This window comes from Homarus americanus, unplaced genomic scaffold (genome assembly GCF_018991925.1).
Source record: "Homarus americanus isolate GMGI-L3 unplaced genomic scaffold, GMGI_Hamer_2.0 scaffold57980, whole genome shotgun sequence".
In the NCBI taxonomy this organism is placed as follows: Eukaryota; Metazoa; Arthropoda; class Malacostraca; order Decapoda; family Nephropidae; genus Homarus; species Homarus americanus.
Window position 1 is genome coordinate 2540445 of NW_024716703.1, and position 27459 is coordinate 2567903.

The 27459-nt window shown below is 41.6% G+C and overlaps 1 protein-coding gene across 2 annotated transcripts; it reads left to right on the forward strand.

Annotated features, from left to right (window-relative positions):
• Positions 1 to 208: 208 nt before the first annotated feature.
• LOC121858235 (mid1-interacting protein 1-like) lies at positions 209 to 27241 on the forward strand. Of its 2 annotated transcripts, none has more exons than XM_042354528.1 (3): positions 209 to 360; positions 24573 to 24695; positions 25992 to 27241. In XM_042354528.1, the coding sequence occupies exons 1-3, from the start codon at positions 308 to 310 to the stop codon at positions 26479 to 26481; spliced, it is 666 nt and encodes a 221-aa protein (XP_042210462.1). In that variant the 5' UTR covers positions 209 to 307; the 3' UTR covers positions 26482 to 27241. The 2 variants fall into 2 exon arrangements, with proteins under 2 accessions (XP_042210462.1, XP_042210461.1); XM_042354527.1 differs by lacking the exon at positions 209 to 360 and adding an exon at positions 21656 to 21995.
• The last annotated feature ends 218 nt before the right edge of the window (positions 27242 to 27459 follow it).

Sequence of the window (27459 nt, forward strand, 5' to 3'; positions counted from 1 at the left end):
AAAGAACATCATGTTTTACCTAATACGACACTTTAAACGTAGCTAATTTACTATTATTTAATATTTGTTTACTTTAATTATAAGTTTGCAATACAAAATCTGACGTGTTCTTCTGTGAACAGCGGAAGAACACTTTATGAAAGGGTAGAAATGAAACCGGCAGCGTCGGTCCAAGTCGACTCACGACCCCTCGAGTTCAGTCAGGCCCATAACCCGTGTTAGTAATCGTGGAGTTGCTCTGTTGAAAGTACAGCTTGCAAAGAGCAGAGGCGTTACAGTAATTCAATATTCTGGTGTAGAAGATAACATGTTTAAAAAGCCACGTGCTGTTAAACTCGGCTGTAGTTACGGCAGTCAGAGGTAAGTGAACGCCACATTACTATCTTGATATAAATACCTATTGAAAGATTAGACATACTGTAGTTATTTTAACAACTGTTCTACGTAATTCTTTGTGTTGAAATGTATCATAAGCTTGTGATTTTTCTTTAAAAGTAACTTAAAACATGATTGAGTTTTTAAATAATGCATTTACACAGAAAAGATTATCAGTGTCGGAAAGCAGATTACAGCAGACGACTGTGAGAGATTGCAGCATGTCATGGTCTTTGGGCTTATGGTAGCATTACTTAAAGATCATTATCCTGTGTCATTGCTAGAATGTCTTAAGACATTGTCGTTGATGCTGCATTTGTCATTGATGCTGCCTTCACCCACGTGTTTGGTAACTGTAATTAATTTTGTTGGAGTGTTGCTTGGAGTATGAGGAGTGCTTGAAGGAAAGCTCGTATTAGGGCGTCTTAAATATTATCTCTGGACTATCATTATCACTTTTTATCTCTTGTGACTATCATAAGAACCTGTACGTTTTCTGTTGTACGTTTAATGCTGTATAGTTTAAGGAGATAAGCATGGAATTATTATTACCTGTATGTTTAGAAAGTTACCTGCAGTCGTGACTTAGGGTTACCTCTATTATTGTTTATGGTACAGTGATTCCAGTTTGAGACACACACACACAACCTCAGAAATAAACATTTATTAAAATTTTTAGTCTGGATATGTTTATCTATGTTCAGTCAGGCTAGTGTTGTAGAAATGTTATTATGTATAGTGTAATATTCAGTGGCACGCAAATCGAGACTGGTGTGTGTGTGTGTGTGTGAACAATACTATGTATTATAATTATATTAATAATCTTTATTTCAGTTATGTTTGTTATAGATATTTAAAGGAAGCTCATGAAAAGTAAATTTACAGTTGGTGGAATAAAGTCAACAGCATATAGTTTGTAAATTAAAGAAGCAATATTTTAGTACAGTAATAATTATAAAACGTGTGCATGACACTTGTATACAGTAGCTTTGTGCAATAAGTGGGGACTACTAGACAAGTTCTCTAGTGAATGTATAGTTTTAAAGCTTGATTCACAGGTTATTTCATTACGTTAGTTGTGAATGGAATGTAGCTAATATGTAACAATGACGTATGATAATTTTTAGCTCGCCGTGTGTCGTAATCTACGCCGTTGTTGGAACAGGACTGATTTTTGTATTACTGTTTCCTACACCCAGTACTTGCATTCCATATTAGTTCCCCATATTCTTGGAACTTTCTAGTAGACGTGTTTTGCCCCCCCCCCCAAAATGTAAGTTGGTAAAATTTCAGCCACAGATTCAGTCACCTTTATGTTACAAGTTTATTCAGTAAGCTAAATATCTAGGTTTTCGAATCCTGGCAAGCCTGCAGTCCATCCAGCTGTATACGGGCACCTATTTTACTGTCAGGGATCAAGTGAAGGCGGTCGAGTCCAGTGTTGGCCACTGTCTCCATGTGTTCCGAAGGCTATCATACAGTTTGCTGTATCCACTATCCACAGTCTTTAAAAGGCATGTTGTGTCTTTGAAACCCACTTTCACTTTCAATATTTGGTACATTAAAGTGAAAAGCACAATTAGCATATCGCAGAATATCCCATTAACTCTTGAACGTTGAAATAGGTGTTCACATGTTAATAAAAAAATTTATATAAATTTAACTTGTCGATACAGCACCATATTTTTATTATGTCCGAAAATGCACCGTTGTGTTATTTGGTAAATATATTATTTCCCAGAACCTCGACGGCTAGTGCTTGTCCGAGGACACGTATTCAACATGTACAGACAATTATCTTGATTTGTAGCATTTAATAACCTAAAATGATTTTGTAAACGGTTTGTACACGGTTTGTTGTGACGCAATTCGCATCGACTCGCGAAAAAAATATAGTACCAGTGGTAATATCATTAATGTACGGAGGAAGTGTGGGGAGAGAGTTGACGTAAATGTCAAGGTCTATGAAAAAGAGGACGTACACCAGAAATCATTGAATGGTGAAAAAAAAATGTTTTTTTCCTTATGAACACTATGTAAGTAACAACAAGTAGAATAGCTGTAAATTTTTCAGCCGAAGGTAAAGGTGAGCAGAGCAGAGGGAAGAAAATATATATTGTATTCAAATCTTATGTGGATGTGTCATCACGATATTTCTATCTTTGTGCGTATTCACGACAGTTCTACCTGGGATGATAACATCATAAGAACATAAGAATGGAGGAAACTGCAGCGGGCCTATTGGCCCATACTGGGCAGTCCCGTTTACACCCAACCCCTATTGCTCATATGAGCATCCAACCTATGTTTGAAGCAATTCAGCGTATTCGAGTTAATGATGATATTTGGTAACTTGTTCCATTCATCCACTACTCTGTTTCCAAACCAGTGTTTACCTATTTCACGCCTAAATCTAAATTTGTCTAATTTATTACCACGAGTTCGCTCCTGGTTGGATAGTTTGAGTACCTTTGTAATGTCCCCTTTGTTTAGCCCTGCCTTCCACTTATACACCTCTATCAGGTCGCCCCTCGCTCTACGTCTCTCAAGGGAGTGCAAATTAAGATGCTTTAACCTGTCTCTATACTCAAGGTTCCTAATGCCCGGGATTAGTCTTGTCATTCTCCTCTGAATTCTTTCCAAGGATTCTATATCGTCCCTCTCTACTAAATGTTTAAAGTAAAACCAATATGGTCAAAGAAATTATGTTGTAAATTTTAAGACAAAAACTGAGTGAAAGGTGTTTGTAAGAAAAAACAACAAAACAAAGTATAAGCAATCGGATAGCGTGTTAGTCTAAAAATAAGCGGGATCTGGCAACTCTCCAAAACAAAGTAAACAGATCTGCGGGAAATTCATAAAGTAATATTTGTGGCCTGCATTTTTTTTAAGAGTTCATGGTATTTTTGCTTTCCACCATACAAATATATTTTTGTTTACTCAGATTTACGAATGGCGTTCATAAATCTGTGTTGAACCTCACGCAGTTCATTCAACAATGAGTAGAATGACAAATATTTATACTGTACAAGTATTGGTTATCGAAGATGACTAACCATTGTTGTTAGCGACTTAATTTGGTATGCTGGAATAATGTTTTTTATCCATCTGTTGAAAGGATTTATTAATCGTCATGTTATTTAGATGAAGAACGTACTTACTGTACAGTGCTCATCACTCCTTGGTTTCTCTATCCACAAGTTCAGAGTACACAAAACTATGAGAAAACAAGGTGCGGCTATTTTGATTCCCACAACAGACAATATTCCTAGAAAACCATCATCTCCAGAATCTAACTAGTGTGAGTCTTAACATGTGTGTAAACTTTGTGAGGGTTCCCTGTGTGCAAACGTGATAATTTTTGTACGGACACTCGCTCGTTATTATAGTAAAGGTTGCAAAAATGTCTTTCGAACATGAGCACCCACCGTTATAGTTTGATGGGGCAGTGGCAGCGTACCTTACCTGCCATTGTGTGGGGATTGCGTCAGCTGAAAGGCTGGCTTCCCCAGCCCCCAAATTACGCCATCCTTGGTGGGGCGGCGCGGCGTCGCGCCATCTATTTAAAAATCGATATTTATTCCAACAAACAGAAAATCCTTTCATTTCCCTAATATTATTGTAACAATCTTCGACACTGTTCATTAACGATATAGGTTTACATCTGTTATTTTACTCTTCCCTTACCCAGCACTACGGCCGAGTTTGCAGCAGTTGTGTATCAGACGAATGAACCAGACGCCGATCCAGCCACTCTGGGAGACGCCAACGCATTCAAGTATAGGATTTTTTTTATGGGTGAATTTAAACGCAGAGTGCATTGTAATCAATAAATCGTTGACAATGTTACATGACGAATTTAACTTTGCAGCCAGTGGAACATTGAAAGTAATCTACCGAAGCTGAAATGAATTTGAGCAAGTACTATACAGTATGTGTAACGCAGTCAGTTGTGGCTTTGATGCCGTGTTCTTAGTGATAGTGGTTAGTTTTGACGATCGGGGTAATCGAATTGTTATTTATCATGATTAACAGCTTTTACCCATCAGTTTTGATTGTGTGGAGGTGACCTTATCTCTGTGTTACTACTCTTGTTCTATTGTTGTGCATCATAGGTTTCAGTTAAGATTTTCGCTTGAGTTCATAGAATAAATTCAACATCTAGGATAAACCTCGACGTACAACTGTGCCAGTTATTCATGTATTTGACATATTTTTTCTCGTTTCCTTGACATCATTGAAATGGAAATTCTTCTATTGTGATGAGGCAGTCCACTTGGTGTTTTCTCTGTTATGGACTTGTACTCAATTGTAACTATTGTTTGGAAAATTTGTGAGTGAGTTTATAAGGACGTGGAAGGAGGGAGAGGTCGTACTGTACTGTACATTACAGGCATGTGTACCTGTGAGACTCGCCCCGGGTTAAGTGAAATTATTTATTTGAGGTGGCTGAATTCAAGGATATGCTGGAGGCAGTTATTATGACAAGTTCGTGAAGATAAACAGGATGCAGCATCGCTACGTCATGTATTAGATCCTCCGTATCTGATTTGGCAAGAAGTCAACAAGAATGAACCTGAGACTCCACGTCATGTTGACTCAAGGTAAAATGCACAGAACTGTATAGGCCTTGGGTGGTGTGTAGGGAAACATTATTATGTAACAAGCGACCTCCAGGAAGTGACCCGTATCCCCCTCCACTACCAGGTAAGGAGGAGCCGACGTGACGTCACGTGCCCAGATAAACGTCAGAGTGGTGACTTCTTCCTGCAGGTAGAGAAAAGGCTGGTAATGGCGAGAATCGTTGGCTAGGCAGTGATATTTATAATCCTGTTATTTTTCTTTTCTTGCATTAGAAAAACTCAAGATATCGCTTTGGTAAATATCAACTTTCTCTCATTTATTTTTACTTATACTCACGAAATATATTTTCTTTTACTGTATATAGTTTTTTTATGGTGCAGTTTCCTCAGTGACAGACGTGCTTTTGTCATCAGTTGAATGCATAGTGTTCACGGTATTGTTTATAACTATGATGACCTTGTGTACGAGTATCTCCACCCTTTTCTCGCCAAGGACTGAAAACTAGCTGTGTGTGACATTGAAGATACGAAGACATTTAATAGAACAAATTTGGTGAGCACTTTATATACACCAGCCGCCTTGGTGTAGAGAGAATGCCGAGATTCCAACAGGATATGCTGTGTTTTCCAAAGATAATTAAAACTTGCATGTTTTCTCCGGGTCAAGTGTCCGATTCAGCCTCACTGTATGACTTCCCTGCCCTGCTTGTGCTACACCTCCGCCACTTTCTTCATTACCTGCAACGTGATCATCGTCTTAGATATTCGAGAATGATAGGATTACTTGAAGTTTTCCCCTCCCAGCTTATTTCACCTGATGATTAAACACCCTATAATGCTACCCATGGTGGAGAGTTAGGTTAGGTTAGGTAGATTAATCTAAAATAAGCTGGGGGCTAATATTCAGGTGATCCGATTAATGTTCATCTTGTTCGGCATTAATTTAGCAAAATATTATAACCACAGGTTGCGATCCAAGTACAGGTCGATATCTTTAAATATGATAACAGTACACAAACTACACGAGATCCATGGAGTCAACAAAAAATATTCTACCCCTGGATCTTGCGGCCTTCACAACAATCACTGACCGAGGCCATGATATTTTGGTAAGGTTGGTACTCCTGATTGTGCGATGCATTGTGTGACCAATACGATGTATTCTGTATATCGCGTACAGTTAATACATATTAATTAACAGGAATCACCTTAGTAAATTAGTGTTGTTCAGAATTCTTGGTACGGTGTGTCATTGTATAACATTGTAAAGGTGCAAAAAAAAAATTGTCGACTACATTATTGTCAGGTAATTTTAAACTGGTAGAAAGACAATGTACAGATCTATCATACGTATTTATATAATTTTATTGTCACTATTTCATTTATTTCCATTATTTGTTTTCGCATTTTTGCACATTTATCGCCACACATTCACAACTGATCCAGACTTGTGTTTCAATGTTTACTCCTGTTTATTTCGATTTGCGGTACTCTTATTTTTGGGAGTGCGTGAGTGAACAAAGGAGTGAAGGTCGAACTTATACAGTAATGGGTAGACGTGTTGCGTCGGGTGTTGTTGGGCACATATGGTCAGGGTGTGTAAAACCCAAGTGAATGTCGGAGACAGGGCTGACCACCGCCTGCGGAGGACCACATGTCTGCCTCACCTCCGGTTCCTGTTGTCTGTATGGTGCTGCGACAACACAACTTGCATTTAGAACTTCAGATAAAGTTGTACTGTGGAATAGTAAAGGTTTTCATGTTCACCTTAGTAGAACACAGTTACTGTTCTTTTATATGTAATAATTCCTAAATATTTCTTGAATTACATAGGCAGTAGGGGTTTAAGGGACACAAATTGAGATGATAATTAGTGAATGGTTGGTGGCGCAGACAGTGGATGTTAGTTGAGAGAAAAGTGTCTTACAGTTCTGCTCTGAGACATGGCCAATAATGGTGAAAGATGTGGTTGGGTGCTACATAGTGTTGGTTGATGCATGATATGACGTGCTGTGGTTCCTGTTGTAACAAGTGAATGAAGAGCAGCAGTAGCAACATGATGGTTCTTGTATATGAGGAAGACAGAAAGTTACACGGCTCGGGAACTAGTTGCCAAGGACAGTGTCTTTGAAAATAAAGTAGATTTAGGGGCCGACGGGAAACTTTCAAGGGCCCGACAGCAGTGTGTTTGTTATAGCAGTAGTAGAAATAATAGGAAAACGAAAAGTATGGAGAACGTAAATGGTGTGAAGGGAAAGCCTTCCCCAGGGGAGACCTCCTTGGTCAGGTAGGAAGGAGGAGGTTGTTATACTCGTGTTGTCAAGCTGTATGTTTCCCTACCCAAGGCAAACTGACTACTGTACACTGGCCAAATGTGCACCACATCATCTCACAACTGTCAGTGTCACAAAGCTCAGCTTAGTTTTAGTTTTTTATGATCCAATAGACGCTCAGAGAGGTGCGTGAATTGATCCATTTAACTGTTTTCTTCGTAATTAGCGGGTTTAGATTCCAAAGAACTCCAACTTAGCCGCCATCAGGTTCTCTGGTCACAGTGAAACAAAAACGTACTTGTTAACCATTACACAGAGTGAGTGGTGTTGACGGGCCTCTTATTGTGAAGGGTCAGGGTCATTAAACTACTAGAAGGGGAGGAGGTGGAAGGTTTTAGTCAACCTGGAGGCTGTGGTTGTCACTCGGGCGTGGTGTGCTGAGGCAAGGTCAGAGATGGTAAATGTAAAGTACTTAGTCTAGAAGATGTAAACAGATAAACTAGATATCAGATGAACAACGATGTTATAAAGAAATCCGACTGTGAGAAAGAATTAGGAGTAATGATAAGTAGGAATCTTAAACCAAGTCAACAATGTGTATTTGCTCGAAACAAGGCTAACATAGAACTTAGGTTCATACAAAGGAGTATTAGTTACAAGACTAGCGAGGTTATCCTAAAACTATATGTTCCGCTTGTGAGACTTCACTTGGATTACGCAGTTTAGTTCTGGTCACCGTACTACAGAATGGATATACGAGTAGAATCCCAAGAAAGAATTCAGAGGAGAATGACAAGACTAATCCCGGGCATTAGAAACCTCGAGTACAGAGAAAGGTTAAAGCATCTTAATTAGCACTCTCTCGAGAGACGTAGAGTGAGGGCGATATGATCGGGGTGTATAAATGGAAGTCAGGGCCAAGCAAAGGTGATATAACAAAAGTACTTATCCAACCAGAAGTGAACTCGTAGCAATGGTTTTAAATTAGACAAATTTAGATTTAGGTGCGAGATAGGTAAACATTGGTTTGGAAATATAGTAGTGGACGAGTGGAACAAGTTACCAAACATCATCATTAACTCGAATACGCTGGATAGCTTTAAACATAGGTTGGATGGATATATGAGCAATAGGGGTTGGGTGTAAACGGGACTACCTAGTATGGGCCAATAGGCCCGCTGCAGTTTCCTCCATTCTTATGATCTTATGGTTGGTGGTGAGATGGCTGGTGTACGTGGTTCTTCAGTGTGTGTGTGTGTGTGTCATGCTGAATAGAAATAATTTCGATTTTTTGTCTCAACATTTCAAACTGGTCTGTATATTGAGACGATCATGTTAATAATCACCATACTAATTTTAAATTAAAAGCTTTACTACTAGCAACTATTATGACGTTTTTATCAAAAACAAAGCACAGGAAGAGATTAGACAAGTGTCGTCAAATATATCCATCGAGGCGTCCCTTGCCAACGACTGAAGATATTTTAGGACGGATGATTTTGAACTGATGAACGTTATTATGACTTACCAAATACACTTTCAGGTAGAAAGATGCTCGGGGCTAACCTTACCTAACTGAATATATAGTAGGTATAGTTTGTTTATGACGCGAGAATAAACGGTGTTTTAAATGAAACGGAAAGTTGTTACCATGTCTGAAATACTTTCTACGTAATTTTTAGCAATAAAACAATAAATAATTCCTATTTGACAGAAAGGTCACTGGCGTTTTAAGGCTTAATAAGACGAAATATGCTCCAATTTTCGAGCGATTTTATCTTAATACGCTTCCCCCCTCCCTCGTATCATTTCCTCCCTCCTTCCGCTACCACTTTCTCGTCACTCGCTCCTGATACCCACTTCACTGAATACGTGGGATCACAACACACATGAGTGTCAGTGTCGCCTTCCTAACGTGCTCCTAGTAACAAGCTTTATGTAAGGTTCCCCTTACGTGACCCAGGGCTTGCAGTCTCCATGTATTGTGTTGTAGGAATTCGTGGTATAATGTTGTCTAGCACTCAGGATGGATGGAAACTCTAAGGTGGTTTTCTTGTATAATATAAGTTATATGATAGACAGTTTGGTGCTGGAGGTGCCGTGTGGTGAGCTGCTCAGTAGAGACGTTCGGTGAGTAGCGTGTTGAAGGAGGTAGATGTGCAGGAGCTTCGTTAGAGAAGATGTTGCCTGTTGCTGGCCTCCTGGTTGAATGAATGCTGACAGCGTGGAGCTTGCTGGAGGAGGTGTTGCGTGTTGTAGAAGAGAGGCTAGAATGAATCTCAATGGAGAGACAGAGCTTATATACCCAGCAGCCGCGAGTCCTGTATGAGTCATGTTGGGAAAACCCTAGAAAGTCGCCGGTCTCTAGTTCCGTTGCTAGGTTACCGTAACATCTGGTGTCGCCGCTCGCTTGGTTGCTAAGGAAAGCGTCGCAGGTGGGATGCAGCTACGCAGTTTGTAGGGGAGACGTCCACTACAGTGTACTACATAATAGGACTCCTGGTCACTGCCGCCTGCGTCCACCCCAACCCAACCCAACCCAACACCTCCCGCACTGTGTTAACTCGAAAAAGGTCTATACAGTTTGAAGTGAAATTTTAAGAGAAGAGTGTTGGGGTAAAACCATATCGCATCATTATTTTTTCTTCGTAGCTACTTGATTATTGTCTTGAACACGTGAGATGCACTGCAACCTTGTCTTTATGCCTTAAGGTACGTGATATTTTTTTTTCCAGTAATTTCTCCTGGGTGTTTTTTATTATTATTTCAAGGATGCATGAGTGTGCGTTTCTGAGTGTGTTCATGGCAGATATAATAATTTTGATGGTGTGTGTTACTGTGCGTGCGTGCGTGCGTGTGTGTAATAATAATGATAAACGGTTTATTAATAGAGTTGCAGCCGGTGGCTGAAAATATACAGACTTACATTTGATTTAGACATAATGATATAATATGCATTGAATACATTTACAGGTCTGTACAGTACATAAATCAGGAGTTATTTATTATTTTAACAATAGATGGGATGGTGCTGTTCTTATATCTATCGGTGCGGGCTCTTATGGGCTGAATTTTGATGTAGTGGCGGACTGCGCGAGTAGGGTGGGGGTCTGCAGGTGGCAGGAGGTGGCGATGATGAGGGTGGTGCAGTAGTCCACTGCCAAACCTTTCCAGTGCTTGGTGGTGGAGGTCACTGAGGGATGGCATTTCCAGGGTGGAGAGAGCGTTGGTGTAGCCGGAGTATTCTGCGCTGAGCATGATTCTGCAGGCCCTTTTCTGTACCTTCTCTAGCTGACGTTGTTGGGTGGAGTTGAGAGAAGACGACCAACGGTTAGTTTGGGGAGTTTGTACAGCTCTGGCGTGAGCCTTCGTGTTGTAGTACGAACCATAGGTTATAGTTACACCCAGGAGTTTGGCAGACTGCACCAGCTGGAGAGGATGGGCACCCAGCTGGTGCAGTCTGCCAAACTCCTGGGTGTAACTATAGACAACAAACTTGACTGGAAGGCCCATATAAATAACACAGTCAAGGCAGCCTCGTACCGTCTCGACTTGCTACGACGACTTAGGTCACTTGGGACACCCACGCCAGAGCTGAGGACCATCTACAACGCCTTTATTCTCCCCAAACTAACGTATGCGTCACCACTGTGTGTGTGTGTGAGTGTGTGTCCTTATTTCCTTACTCCACGATGGCACATAATTGTTGTAGAAAGGATGTATATACACAAGAGTCAATCTTACATGACCGAGCCCCATTGCCAAGTTTTGTTCTTTGTGAAAACAAACGCCATATTGTGCTTCACTTGTTTTGGATGTCAGCCAATATGTTGTTCTGGCTGGTCACATAACCGTATAAGTATGAGACTTTCTTCGGTCAACCACATATACGAAGAAAGTCGGGATGATTGGCTTGAAGTAATGTTTACGGTACCAGATAATTATATTGCATGTGGCCGCGTTCAGGAAGGTCAGTAGAGGGGGGGGGGGGCTGCTGACTGCCTTAACCCATGCATATATGGCTGTTCACTTTTGCTCATTTAGCACTGGTTCAACGCTCTAGGGAATGGTGGGCGATGGGGCGGGCGGGATGACCAGCAAGGTGAGTAGGAGGTCCTGTTACACCCATAGGTTATAATGTAACTCACCTGGTGACATAATATGCGGTGGGCCACCACCATCCCCCCATGTCCCATCCTCACCTCCGTGTTGGCTCAGGTGTCTGTTTTACGTTTGGTTGCCTGAGAGGGTAAAAAATACGTCGAGAGGGTGAGGAAGGTAAGGAATAAAGATGAAAGAGGTAGGGAAAGGAGAGAGAGAGAGAGAGAGAGAGAGAGAGAGAGATGGGGGGTAGGGAAAGAGGATGAGAGAAAGGTAGGGAAAGAAGGTGAGAGGCGTAGGTGCTGATCGCTAACGAGTTGCATGATAGTGACCAGGTGTGGGCTGTGGCTGGACGTGGGCAGGTGTGGGCGATGGCCGAGTGTGGGTGTACAGTAGAGCAGCTGTAGGCAAGGGGTAAGTTCAAGTGGGAGAGGCGGACTGAACAGGCGGGGATATGTAAATTGTGTTTCTAAGCTGGATATTAAATGATCAGGGAGGAGCAAACGTTTGGGGTGTATAGATGTTGTGGTGTGTAGGTGTTAGGTGATGTTGTGTAAGACTAATAATATATGTTGTTGGGTAGCGGAGGTGGATAGAACGAGCTGTTTTTTTGTCCTTGTGCAGGGTCAAGACGCTGATTCAAAGACACTTCCTGTCCCTGCTGAATCCTGGAGTTGATGTTTAGTTTATGGAAATCTGAACTGATACGAAATAGATTTTTTATTATTTGGGCTAAGATGTGTTAGTGATATGGATTAACACGGTTCAACCATCTGTTTATTGGTTTACTTGAGGAATGTCATTTCGTCCCCCCCATTCTATTACTCAACCCACCTTTCTGTCCACTTCTACCTATACCTGCCCACTTCTCTACCCACCTACTGTTGTTCACATAATCTTGCATGCCCAGGTGTGTGTGTGTGTGTGTGTGTGAGAGTGAGTGAGCCCGCCTAGTGTGGCCTACGTAAGCAACGAACACCTGTCTATTTGTCTGTCGTAAATCACCACCTTAAGAAAGTCACACCTCAGTCTGTCACGAACCACCACAAGCTATATAGTCACGTCTCAGGGTCATCTCTCATCATCTGGTAGTGATTATTAATGTCAGTTGGTCACCTGCAGGGAGCTTTTACCTTTATATTACAGAACCTTGGGCTAAAACTTCTCTCGTCTTACTTGTGTTTTCTGACGAGGAATCGTTGGCTTTGAGATTCGATAGTGTTAAAAAGTTATTGATCACCTGCAGATTAAACACCCCAAGTTATTTCACCTGACGATCAACCACCCTAACCTAACCCCCCACCCCAGTTAGTGTTAGGGTGGTTAATCTTTAGGCATATTTTAAGGTGATCCAAAGCTGCTTAATGGTTGTGTACTCAAGCCCCAACAGAGAAAAATATGTTGAATGTTCTTAATGAAAACAATGCTAAAATTTGTTTTCTCTCATTCTGGCTAGCTATTATTGTGCATGAGAAGTTATGTGACCAGTGTGTGTGTGTGTGTCATGGTCGGGAAACGATTTCATCATCATGGTAAAGGAACGCGAAGCATTTCCTCAATAAGAACGAGATGAAAGGGAGGCAGATTCAGGTAGGGTTGGGCGGGGTTGGTTGGAGTTACGTTTAGCAACGTAATATAATGGTACTCACCTATTGTAGACCCCAGTGCGGTAATTAAAAACAACTCACACACAGTCGAGGACTGAGGAACGTGGCTTAGACTGATCCAAGAAGCTGACTCTTAACATTGGGAAATGGCAAAAGGAATAATAACTATAATGAAAATGACAATGGAAATAAAGAAAACGACCTTAATCTTTGACAATGTGTTAATATATACTTAGAAGACAGATGAGGCCGTCTGTTCATGACAAACTTACTGTATACGATTAAAAATAAAACTAGCAGTAATCATTATTTTAGTGAAGAGAGATGATGATCCTCACTGGAAATGACTTGTATGTCAATGTTGGAGTTCGTGACAATTGTTAACAATGGTACGGTGTTGAAAGGGCAGGTGTACCGACACTACGTGTTCCCTCAGCAGCGAAAGTTTTAGCGAATGTTGTGGTACAAAATAATAGAATTAACATAAGCAAGCACAGCATGGTATAAAATTCACTGCAAATTTCTCGATGGTATTGCATATGGCGTGAGTGTGTGTGTGTGTGTGTGTGTCTGTCTGTGTGTGAAGGGTCTTTGTTCAACGAATGGTAATGACTAGTTAGGCAGAGAGCCGTAACTGTGTCAACATGTTCCCATTGTTACCACCTCCACCACACTGCACACGCAAGGCTTTCACCAAACTATAACATAAACTGATAATACTGTAATATTATTTTAAGATTAAAAATACTCCAATCGGTGTGTGTGTGTAACGTATAGAAAGTATTTGAGAAAGTCAGGGTAATATACGACGCAAAGGCAGTGCTTGGATGTTTGTCTTTTGCATGACTCCTGAAAATGTCCGTCAAACTATCGTTGTCGTGAATATTAGTAATTGTACGCATCATTATTCTCTGTTATTCAATCAAGGCTAAAAAGTAATAAGTGAAGATAATATTAGATAATTAGAATATAAACAAACGTATAAATGATATGTTACGATCCCGTAGAATTTAACTGCTTCAGTACTTGGCTGTGCGCCCCTGACTGTTCACCTACCAGCCTTTTAGAGTTTCAGATTAAATTTTTTTAAGAAATCATAAGGAACTTTTTCCAGCAGTAGAATGTATATGTTTACTAACAGTATTTAACTTTATGAAACACGAGAGCGCATGATTGTGTTATTACAGTAACTATAATTCCTGGGTTGTGCATCACGGGTTGTGTAGTTAAAGGTGGAGGAGCAGCAGTGACTCACCTCCTCTATTATTGATCCTCAATGACGTGCACAGCTATCACACCCACCGTGGTAACGTATACAGCTGGTATATCACACCACCATGGTGACGTGTACAGCTACCACACCCACCGTAGTGACGTATACAGCTGGTATATCACACCACCATGGTGACGTGTACAGCTACCACACCCACCGTAGTGACGTATACAGCTGGTATATCACACCACCATGGTGACATACAGCTGGTATATCACACCACCGTGGTGACGTGTACAGCTGGTATACCACACCACCGTGGTGACGTGTACAGCTGGTATACCACACCACCGTGGTGACGTGTACAGCTGGTATATCACACCACCGTGGTGACGTGTACAGCTGGTATACCACAACACCGTGGTGACGAGTACAGCTGGTATATCACACCACCGTGGTGACGTGTACAGCTGGTATACCACACCACCGTGGTGACGTGTACAGCTGGTATACCACACCACCGTGGTGACGTGTACAGCTGGTATATCACACCACCGTGGTGACGTATACAGCTGGTATTCCACACCACCGTGGTGACGTGTACAGCTGGTATACCACACCACCGTGGTGACGTGTACAGCTGGTATATCACACCACCGTGGTGACGTGTACAGCTGGTATACCACACCACCGTTGTGACGTGTACAGCTGGTATATCACACCACCGTGGTGACGTGTACAGCTGGTATATCACACCACCGTGGTGACGTATACAGCTGGTATTCCACACCACCGTGGTGACGTGTACAGCTGGTATACCACACCACCGTGGTGACGTGTACAGCTGGTATATCACACCACCGTGGTGACGTACAGCTGGTATACCACACCACCGTTGTGACGTGTACAGCTGGTATATCACACCACCGTGGTGACGTAACAGCTGGTATACCACACCACCGTGGTGACGTGTACAGCTGGTATATCACACCACGGTGGTGACGTGTGCAGCTGGTATAACACCCACCGTGGTGACGTGTGCAGCTGGTATATCAGACCACCGTGGTGACGTGTGCTGCTGGTATGTCACACCACCGTGGTGACGTGTGCAGCTGGTATATCACACCACCGTGGTGACGTGTGCAGCTGGTATATCAGACCACCGTGGTGACGTGTGCAGCTGGTATAACAGACCACCGTGGTGACGTGTGCAGCTGGTATATCAGACCACCGTGGTGACGTGTGCAGCTGGTATATCACACCACCATGGTGATGTGTACAGCTGGTATATCACACCCACCGTGGTGATGTGTACAGCTGGTATATCACAACACCATGGTGATGTGTACAGCTGGTATATCACAACACCATGGTGATGTGTACAGCTGGTATATCACAACACCATGGTGATGTGTACAGCTGGTATATCACACCCAACGTCACTTCGTGTCTTGATTGATATTAATACTCAGTTGGCCGCCACTTAGAAGTATTGGTCGGGTGTTACAAGAACACAAGAACATAAGAAAATAAGGAGTCTGCAATAGGCCGGTTGGCCTGTGCCTGGCAGCTCCTGTCAAGAGTTACTACCACTCTCTATCATCCATGAATCTATCTAGCCTCCTTTTAAAACTTTCCAGCGTTCCAGCACTTACTACAAAGTTTCTAAGCTTGTTCCACTCGTCCATCACCCTATTTGTGAACCAGTTCCTTCCTATCTCCCCCCTAAACCTAAACTTATCCATCTTAAATCCGTTGCTACGAGTCCTATCCTGCTCGGATATTATAAGAACTTTATCTATATCCCCTTTATTGATTCATTTCACCCACTTAAATACTTCTATCATATCTCCCCGCACTCTTCGTCTTTCTAGGGAATGCAAGTTTAGTTTCTTTAACCTATCTTGATATGGAAGGTTTCTAAGTCCCGGAATCATTTTCGTCATTCTTCGCTGCACCGACTCCAGTGAATTGATATCCATTCTATAATAAGGGCGCCAGAACTGAACCGCATAATCGAGGTGCGGCCTGACTAGCGCAAGATATAGTTGCAATAAGAACTCTGCACTCTTATTACTTACACTTCTAGATATAAAACCTAATACTCTGTTTTCCTTATTTCGAACATTAACGCACTGTTTTCTAGGCCATAGGTCCGGGCTTACAAGTGCCCCTAAGTCTCTTTCACAAGCCGACTTCTCTAGGTTGATGTTGTTAAGGCTGTTTACATTGACAGTATTTGTTCTTCCAATATTAAGTACGCTGCACTTGCTGGTGTTGAATTTCATTTGCCATTTTTCTGACCACTCCTGCAGTTTATTTAAATCCTCCTGTAGTGCATTTGCATCCTGCCCTGAATTAATCTGCCGCCCTATTTTGGTGTCATCCGCAAACTTGCTTATGTCACTGCTGATCCCAGTATCTAGATCGTTTATGTAGATTATGAACAAGAGTGGGCCTAGTACTGACCCCTGGGGAACCCCACTGGTTACACAGCCCCATTCAGATTTAACACCATCTACGCTGACCCTATGCGTTCTATTGGTGAGCCCTGATTTTATCCAATTTAAAACTTTCCCCTCGATACCATGAGCCTTAACTTTTCTCAGAAGCCTCTGATGCGGTACTCTTTCAAATGCTTTGCTAAAGTAAGTAAATAACATCGTAATTTTCGTCATTATCTGCTACCTCGAAGATTTTCCTAAAAAACGTCAGCAGATTTGTTAGACAAGATTTTCCCTTTGTAAACCCATGTTGAGAATCGTAGATTAATTTGCTTTTCTCTAAATGCGATCGAATGCTATTTGCTATAATTGATTCAAGAAATTTCCCCACTACTGACGTCAAACTGATCGGCCGGTAATTTGACGCTGATGCTCTGTCTCCCTTTTTGAATATGGGTATTACATTTGCCTGTTTCCACAAGTCTGGCACAACTCCCGTGTCTAATGATTTTGTAAATAAATTTACGAGGTGTCCGGTTATCTGTTCCCTACACTCTTTCAAGACTCGAGGGAAAATTTCATCCGGCCCTGGGGATTTTGTTTTCTTTAATTTATTTATTCTCTTAAGAACATCCTCTTTTCTGATAGTGATATTCTATAATTTCTCTTCTTCTTTTCCGCTAAATATCAGTTCCACCTCTGGAATTTCCTCGTGAATTTCTTCTGTGAAAACTGAAAAAAGTAGCTGTTCAAAGCTTTGCTTATTTTTTCACTGTCATCGATCACTCCCCCCCCCCCTTCCTGACTTTAAAGGCCCAACTTTGGCCTTGACCTTTATTCTATATACCTGGAAACATCCCTTGGGATTCGCCTTGGATTCTCATGCTATCATGATTTCGGAGTCTCTCTTTGCTCTCCTTACACTTTTCTTAACATTCCTAGATAGTTCATTATACCTATTTCTGAGCTGCTCCTCCCCTCCCTTTAATTTCTTATAAATTCCTTTCTTTATTCGTATGTCATTGACCTAATTTTTCTGTATGGTATATTTTGTGCTTGTGCTTTAAGTAGTATACGAGTGAATATATTATAGTCATGATCAATTGTGGTGTCACATGTGACCTCACCTGTTCCGACCAGGGACTGACCTGACTGTTCCCAGGTGACCTCACCTAGGTACCTTCTTAACCCCTGATAATCCGCCAATCGAAAGTTATAACTGGGGTCTACCTGCCGGCAGCTATTTAGGTAAAGTCCGATTTCGAATCGGTGGACGAGGGACACAATTATGATGTGGTATATCTCGACTTTAGCAAAGCCTTCGACAGAGTCCCCCACGAAAGACTAATTAGAAAGGTTGAAGCGCATGGCATCAAAGGTAATATCCTCAAATGGATTAGGGCGTGGTTACGGGACAGGAAACAGCGAGTGAGCATAAACGGCACTAAATCGCATTGGAGCAACGTCACTAGTGGAGTTCCCCAAGGCTCAGTACTTGGACCATTATTATTTGTTATATACATAAACGACATAGATATCGGCATAGACAGCAACATAAGTAAATTTGCTGATGACACTAAAATAGGACGTGTAATTAAATCTGACGAGGACTCTGCAAAACTACAGGAAGATCTAAACAAATTTTTCGAATGGTCTGAAAAATGGCAGATGAAATTCAAAGTGGACAAATGTAAAGTACTCAGTATAGGAGATGTAAACAGGGAAACCAGTTACCAGATGAACAACGATGCCATTGTGGAATCCGACTGCGAGAGAGATTAGGAGTAATGATAAGTAGGAATCTTAAGCCAAGTAAACAATGTGTTTTTGCTCATAACAAGGCTAATAAAGTACTTGGGTTCATACAAAGGAGTGTTAGTTACAAGACTAGCGAGGTCATCTTAAAATTATATCTAGCGCTTGTGAGACCTCACCTGGATTACGCAGTTCAGTTCTGGTCACCGTGTTACAGAATGGATATAGAATCATTGGAAAGAATCCAGAGGAGAATGACAAGACTAATCCCGGGCATTAGGAACCTTGAATACAGAGACAGGTTAAAGCATCTTAATTTGCACTCCTTCGAGAGACGTAGAGTGAGGGGCGACGTGATAGAGGTGTATAAATGGAAGTCAGGGTTAAACAAAGGGGACATTACAAAGGTACTCAAACTGTCCAACCAGGAGCGAACTCGTAACAATGGTTTTAAATTAGACAAATTTAGATTTCGGCGTGAAATAGGTAAACACTGGTTTGGAAACAGAGTAGTGGATGAATGGAACAAGTTACCAAATATCATCATTAACTCGAATACGCTGGATAGCTTCAAACATAGGTTGGATGCTTATATGAGCAATAGGGGTTGGATATAAACGGGACTGCCCAGTATGGGTCAATAGGCCCGTTGCAGTTTCCTCCATTCTTATGTTCTTATGACGCTGTTTATTGATAGTCCATTGACACTCCGTAAAGTTGTTCTACACACACACACACACACACACACACAGGTACCATAATTATTATTACCGTTTTATTAATGTTGTGTAATTTAAATAAAAATATATATTCTGTATTAGTAGACGTTCTACAAATTCTTACGTGGAAATTCATCTTGTATTGCCAGAAAAAACGTTACTTCATAATTAGCTTCACCCAACAGCCTCATGATGCTACCAGAATATACAAAAAACCCATAAGTAGCCTAACTTTTGCATCCTGCTTTAAGTACCAGAACATCTACGAGACCTGATATAAGTAGTAATACTGAACATCTTTCTTACAGTACCAAGTTATGTGAGGCATTATAAGTAACACCACAACAGGCTACTTAGTAATAACAGGATATTTATGTAGCCTTATTATGAATAGTTTCACTTAACCCTCTGCTTGCACTGCCAGAATACAGTATACTGATATAACTTACAGATAACCACAGCGAACTGGATCAAATTCGCAACACAATTTAAATACAAGTACACGTAACACTACTCCTACCACCTGAGCGGGCATCGTGTGACATTCTTCCACGTAAGTCACACGTAATATCCTACTGGTATTCCCACAGTATATAGTAAGACGTACTATCGCCTCTCGCACTTAACATGGTTATGACGCCAGTAGGTCGTCTTTTGTAAGTACCGGTAGTTTTGTAATTATTTCCCTCCACAAACAGAACCACAAGATACAACAGACACCAGGGGTCTTTATTTATACAACATGGATAATTGTGATCTGAATTTAATTACTAAGTAAATATTTACTAAAGCACTGGCTGCCATGCACAGGCCAACCGGCCTATTGCTGACTCCTTATTTTCTTACGTTCTTATGTTCTTAGTCAGCGACTAAGTACATTTTGATGCTGCAGTATTTGACGCTAGTGGCAACACCCTGAACACAACAACGTTTGTGATGGTATGTGGGGGATCACTTGTACTCCTTTATGCACTGCCCTGATGAAGTATGCGTAATAAGTTTTGTTTGTTTTCTTCACTTTACCAGTATGAAACAATCTCTGAAGCATTAGTAGCATATTCCTCACTATGGCAGTTGTTGTCGAGGGATCGATCTCTCGTTCTTTCTCTATCAATAGTGGTATCCCACAGGGTTGTTCTTTCACCCACTCTCTTCCTTCTTTTTATCAATGATTTACTTCACACCACGACTAATTCTATCCATTCTTACACTGATGATTCTACTCTTCGCTCTTCTTCACATTTTCCCCTTCCCCCTAATTCTCAAAATAGATCTATCAATGCGGATCTGTGCAGCATCTCCGAATGTGCTGTCACACAATATAATGTAACCATATATTGTATCCTCAGACCACCATATGCATAAGTAGTCAGATACGACTACCACTTACATGGATTGTTTTGTAGCTCGTGTGGTCGGTCACCAACATGAGTCTCATCGCAGTCAAGGTCTATCACAGTAATGCTGTTTCACTCACTATTATGTCATATATGATCTCACACACAGTAACTCCTCCCCTCACTATTTTTTTATCTCATTTTGCTTACATACATTGTTATCAGTTTATTGAGACCCGCGGTGAGTAATGGTAGAGAAGAGGCTATTGAGCTGGAGTCACAGGCGTGAGCCTCTTCCAGAAGATCATCTGTGAGTATCTGTGAGTATAATGGGAAGATTTTTTTTTATTGTCCCGCTTGGCTGGTCCTAGGTGTTTGGTGACGTCACGGGTGTATCACGTGACCAGGTGGCGCGATATGGGTTACCATACACCGCCAACCTTCCAGAACTGCCGAGTCCCCTACCCCATCCCTTATTCCGTCCAGTGATTGTGACTGATTGCAAATCTGAATAACTAGCTGGATCAGAAATCCTGGATTTCGTTTTATTTGCTGAATCATTTATTTATTTTGCGCAGGAAGAACGCCCACTATAATTATGATCTACGCCTATGGTGATAGGTGATGAAACCGCTATGTTAATCCTTGGACAGATGAGTTGTTTAATTGTATTATTTTGGCGACACACAACGCACGGTATTTAATTTGCTGGTAATATTTTTCGTTACATAATTCTGTAACAGCACCTTAGTTATTACGCTGGTTTTCTCAGTACCTTTGCACCAGCTTGCTGTTAAAAGAAAAGCCGAGTGTAGAATAGGCAATATTTCCACCACAGTTGTTTTGTTTATTTTGTAGGACTTGTACTCACTGATCCGATTTTTCTTTGGGATAATCCTAAGAAATATATTATTATTAACACACACACACACACACACACACACACACACACACACACACGCGCGCGCGCGCTTGCTTAATTGCTTGCTTGCTTGCGAAAGGCTTTGACATATCTTAAAGTACTATCATCACTCGATTACTCCTCACTCAACATGCCACCTGCCCGTAGTAACAATCTCCCACGGATGTACTGTACCCTTACCTAATTTAATGTATCTAGGCTGCATGTCTATCGCGTGAAGTGGTGCATGTATAGATTAGCCCCACCTGTGTGTCTGTGTGTATACAAGTCGTGGTGGTGGTGGTGGGGGAGGAGGAAGGGGGAGGACCAGTATATACCCGCGCCGGCGCCTCGGAGCGTCAGGCAGTCCTAGCCAGAGCTCGACCGAGTAAGGAGTACCACCGTGCCTTAAACTTCCTCTTGCAAATACTGGTGTGTCTACGGTCTTTACGGCCTTGAGAACTTAAAAACTATCAGTGGATATAAGAACTTGGACTTTTCATATTTGTGAAATTGACCGTCGGTATAAGTTAAGTGCGGCTTACACAATTGGAAAACTCTTAGCGAGAGCTGAACTTGGTATATTTAAATGACAAATCAACCCCAAAGGCAAGTGGCCCTCACTAACAACACGATGCTCTACAATTCTGTTGACAACTACTACCCCACTGGTCTTGACGACAACAGGTAAGAATAACGCTAATAAGTAATCATAAAGTTACCAAACGACCCTAATATACTAGGCGTTTTACGCAAGATGTTCGCCCCAAGTTTGTTCTAGGGTGTATAGATAAGTGAGCTTCTGTTGACGTTTTGCATCAGACATGTTCATAGTACACCACATAGACCCAAAGCCCGTTGTAGACCTTGGGATATGCTGAATATGGCACTTGCTTCAATAATTTAAAAATTCGTATGTAGGTATACAGTGTAACTGTTAATACTGTGAAATCGAGCCTACGCAAGAGAAACACTATTGCATGAAAGTGAAAGGCGTAGGGACTGAGTAAACGGAGAGGATGTAACCCACTCGGGGACTGCACTCAGTTTGGAGAAAGTGCTCTGTTCACGCCAAACTGAGCGGCAGCGATGCTTCCTTGTTCCTCTCGAGTCTCCACAGCATGTAATAAGATGGTGAAGCACAGTCGCCAACCACTTTGTTGGATAGTGTGAGACGGTTTATGTGTTGCTAATGGACTGGTGGTTAGATCACAAAAGTTCTCGTTAAGGAGACATGTTTGTGAGTGTTGCATTGAGGTTAATATGATCGTCTAGTTATGATTACTTGAATCTAAAACATAAGTAGGATTAAAGATATTTTTGGCTTGGTTGTATTGTTGTCTTTTGCGACATTGGTGTAATCTTGTTCGAGTTACGAAGAACAAATAAATTGCAGTGGTTTGTAATGTATGTATGCATTGCAGGTATTATGCCAGTATTACGAGTCCCTTTATTATACCAGTATTACGAGTCACTTGTGCAGTAACAGATTTTATTGCTGTAATTATACGAAGATTCATTAAAACTAATATTGAAACTTGAGTAAATGGTACTTGATCACCCTCGTGTTTTGTTTGGTACTACTAGGTAAACATTTCACACAACAGGTTGTTGCTAAGGTTCCGTATTAATTGTAGTGGTGATCGACGTGAACGTTAAAGGGATCCCAAGCTCCTATTACCAGGGTGTGGTTGTGTTGCCTTTGTATCAGTTCCTCCCCCCTCGTTGTTCAGTCTTTTCTACCATGTTTCCTAGTGTGCATGCATGCGTGTTTTTTTTTTTTTACTGGTTCCGTTCCTTTAGTTATCGATTACATTTGTAATATTTTCTCAATCTCCCTCCGTGTTTGTCTACCTGTCTCGGCAGGAAAAATGTACACATGTAGTGGGGATTAACTATAGAGGTAAGTATTTTGGGTTAAGAGCTTGAGGCTGCGTTACTGAGAGGAAGCCATCAGAGGACATTTTAGGCTAGAAATATCGGACTGAAACACGTAAATATATGATACTTCCGCTTTGTAAATGTGCACCAGGGGCATTATACTTTCAGGATACGTACACTGTACACGTGAACATTTAACTCTAGTATATGCAGAGTACACGTGCCGTAAAACCTGTGCAGTACACAATAGTAGTGGATGAATGGAACAAGTTACCAAATATCATCATTAACTCGAATACGCTGAATAGCTTCAAACATAGGTTGGATGCTTGTATGAGCAATAGGGGTTGGGTGTAAACGGGACTGCCCAGTATGGGCCAATAGGCCCGCTGCAGTTTCCTCCATTCTTATGTTCTTACATTCGTGACCTGTGTGACCGAGATAGACACTTGGAAATTCGATGTAAATGTAATCTACATTTGACGTATGGTGAAGAAACTAATACATCGGACCAAGAACACACTCGGTTCACGCCCTATTTGAATCACGTTTACCTTGACTTACGCATTCAAAGAGGAATTAGTCTGCGATCAATAGTGGAACCAGGCCATGGGGGGGTGGTCTCCTGGGCACAAGCCTTCAACAAACATGAATATATTATTAATGTCAGCAGAACTGTATGGTAGTGAATATAGGAGTGTATACCCAGTGAATTTCTTGGTCTGCTACTATCCGGGGTACAGGGAATAGGGAAGGTGGTGAGGGTGATCTTAAGAACATAAGAAAGTAAGGAGTCTGCAATAGGCCGGTTGGCCTGTGCATGGCAGCTCCTGTCGAGAGTTACTATCACTCTCTATCATCCATGAATCTATCCAGCTAAATATTGACACGGTTGGTAATGACTTTGCAATAACAAGTCCATAAATGATCCCGGCACAACTTCGTTGTATCCTAGTAACATGAAATTACACATTTTAAGCTCTTTCTGGAAGTAGTTTATCGTAAAATTTGCGATGTTTCTGATTTTAATGTTGCGATTCCTGTTGGTGCAGATGCTAGGTAAAGGTGATATATAAATCGAACATTATACTCGTATCTTCAGAGTTTAAGAATACAATGATTCTCAAAGTTATTGCCTGTGTGCATTTCAGAAATATTGCGACATTAATGGTTTGAAAGGTGTTTATATATCAGGGATATAAAATTGTCATGGCTGACTTTTATTAAGCTCATAGAAAATAAGTCTTCTTTTATGCACATAACACATTACAGAATCATTATCGAGACAAATTTTAAACGCCTGATATACTCCTAAAGATTACTGATAACTACAAACGTTTTAATTGGTCTTATGTTCATATCGACGCTTCCTTTTGTTTACAGCAGCGTGAGGATGAACAAACACGATGAGCTGTCCGACTTCTCGTCCCAGTCCATACTGTGTGCCATGGACCGCTTCGTCAAGGCTGTCAACAACATGAACGAGACTGTCATGGTCCCCTGCAGGTCAGTCGCGAACCTCGATTACAGCAACTTTCCCAGCCAACTTATTGGCACCTCTCCCAGCTACAGCAGTTTAGTACCTCTCCCAGCTAACTTATTGGTACCTCTTCCAGCTAGCTTAGTACCTCTCCCAGCAAGCTTAGTACCTCTCCCAGCTAACTTATTGGTACTTATGTTCTTATGTTCTCCCAGCTTGTTGAGTACCTCTCCCAGCTAACTCTACTGATTACCTGTCCTGCTTCCTTAAAACTTTTGCTGCTTTTAGTAAGTACTTGTTCTACATGTCCTGGTTCAGTAGTACCCCTTAAGGTCATTGACACCCTTCACAAGTAGCTACCTGTTTCTGCCCACTCGTTCTTTATATCCTTGATTATTGATGATACCTGACAAATTGTGTCCATTATCGGCCTCGTATAGTATTTAGGTAAACTCTTACTGGTGGTTTAGTGTTATTCGCTTTGCTTGGTGATGTGGCGATCATGCCAGGTGAGGATCAGTTATGTGTTATTAGACCAAGTTGGTGTTACACTTGTATTACACGGTAGTAACAGTAGTTGAGAAATTTAGAGCAGAATACAGTTCCTCTTAAAAGATTGCATTGGTTGAGGTATGCAGTGCGGTTTCCATTTTCCTTTTAGTTTGCACTGGCTTAGGTAACTACAGCAGTGCACTTTATTACAGATTTAGCGCAGATTTAGTCAGTGAGAATACTGAGAGGGGGGAACCTTAGGACACTGGGTTTGGACAGGTTTAAGTTTCTTCACAGGAGATAATGGTCATTCTCTCGAGATTCTTGTTAATGAGTGATTCACTGGGGTTCTTTGTGACTACTTGGGATTTGTTTTAAGCGAGGATGCGTGATGAAGCAATAGGTTAGTTACGAAGCACTTGGGTTCGTCATCTGCACTCTTCATATATTGCATGGTGCCTTCGTCGTGTCTGAGGTATATCTGACTGTACATTATAAAAGTTGAGTATTGAACAAAGGTCTTGGACAAGTTGGAGGTTTCTATTTGCTGTTTACACAAGTTCGCTAATTTATTTAACTATTTCAATCCGTATTTGAGTCGTATAAGATGTATGTATGTTTGATTGGGATTTTTTTTTACGAGGAATAGGGTTCAACTTGTCTAGATTGACATCAGTGACGTGTTTACTTGTAAAAGGGGTAAATTGGATGAATGCGTTGTAAATTTGAACGCGTTTGCCGTAAACATTACAAATAGGTTGGATGTTTTATTAGCTTTATGTTCATTTGTGTTTAAGCAATGACATAATTACATTTTTCTTCCTCTGCAGATTACTGGATGTGGATGTTGATCTTACAAAGACTTCACAGAAAGTGCCCAGCCTCATGCGTGAGGGCGGCAATCCCTACAACTTCTACACAGTTCTCAACTCTGTCAAGAACGACCTCATCTGGGGTCCCACATCCAATGACGAAGACGACAACGAGAACAACACGGTACCATCTTCCAACAACACTCGATGGTCTGACCCGGCGACTGTTATTCCCAGTACAGTTCAGGTCAAGGGTCACATGCGGCGACAGAGTACCTTGTCCACTATCTCCATGTCCTCCAACACCTCCGACGGCGAGAGTGAAGGCGGATGTGACGTGAGTGAAGGTGGAGACTCTGGAGTGGAGGGTGAGGAGGGCAGTGATGTTGCCGCCAGTGTGATGGACTCCCTGAGATCACACTTGCTGGGGCTCCACTCCTGCCTCAACAACCTCACTGATACTGCTACCTACATCACCGATCGCTACCAAGAAGAGGTAAATGCGTAGACGATCACCTTGCCAACACTAGTCACAACTACATGGTGCTGGAGGCACTCAGCGTTGAACCATCACCAATATAGATGGTTAGCCTGGTAGTCTTTTCAGTTGGGATAGTTCTTCCCCAGTCCATCACTGGAATTTGTTCTAGATAACAAATTGACTTTGTTTTTTAAACCTGGAGTAATGACAATATACCCCGGTGGTTGTTGTGGCTCATAAGCCACTCTGGAGGGGCAGGCTCCCCTCGCCTTGTCTGTGATAGTGCGCGCACCCCCCCCCCCTCACTTTCCTGTATCCCATGCACAGTGGCTCAGACCAGCGTTCCCATAGTTGTACCCTCATGTTAAATGCACAAACACCTGTCCTCCACGCATCCCTGTTCCACAACGAAATCTTTCAACCGTAAGAATTCCGATATCTATGGGATTATGATGTCAGTGTCCCTGTTCATTAATCATGTATTCTAGGTATTTCCTCCGAGCCACCCACAAAATTTAACCATTCCCGCACGCTGGACCAATATCATGTGGTGTGTGGAGGGAACCTTGGAGTGGGTGGAGTAGCTGGGGCAGCGCCCGCGTGCAGCGTGTATGTGAGGATTCACCTGTGTGTACATCCTCGAGTCTTCGCACGACCTTGTACACACACTTGCGCACATGTGTTTCATGCATATTGTATGGGAAATGATTATTATGGTAGTATTAGTTAATTATTTTGTATTGTATTGATTTAAGTCATTCATATATAATTAAAAGTGTTTTGTAAATGATGAGTTTTATAACCACATTATACCATTGTTCTAATACAACTCTACTGAACCAAAACTTGTGTAACGTGAGATGTCGAATCTCGTGAAGATTAGGAATCCAGTTTATTTCAACTGACGATTAAACACTAATGTTAACTTAACAATCTCGCCTAAACCCCATTCAGCACTAGTGTTTAATTATCAGGTAAAATTAGCGAGGGTACCTGATCACAGGT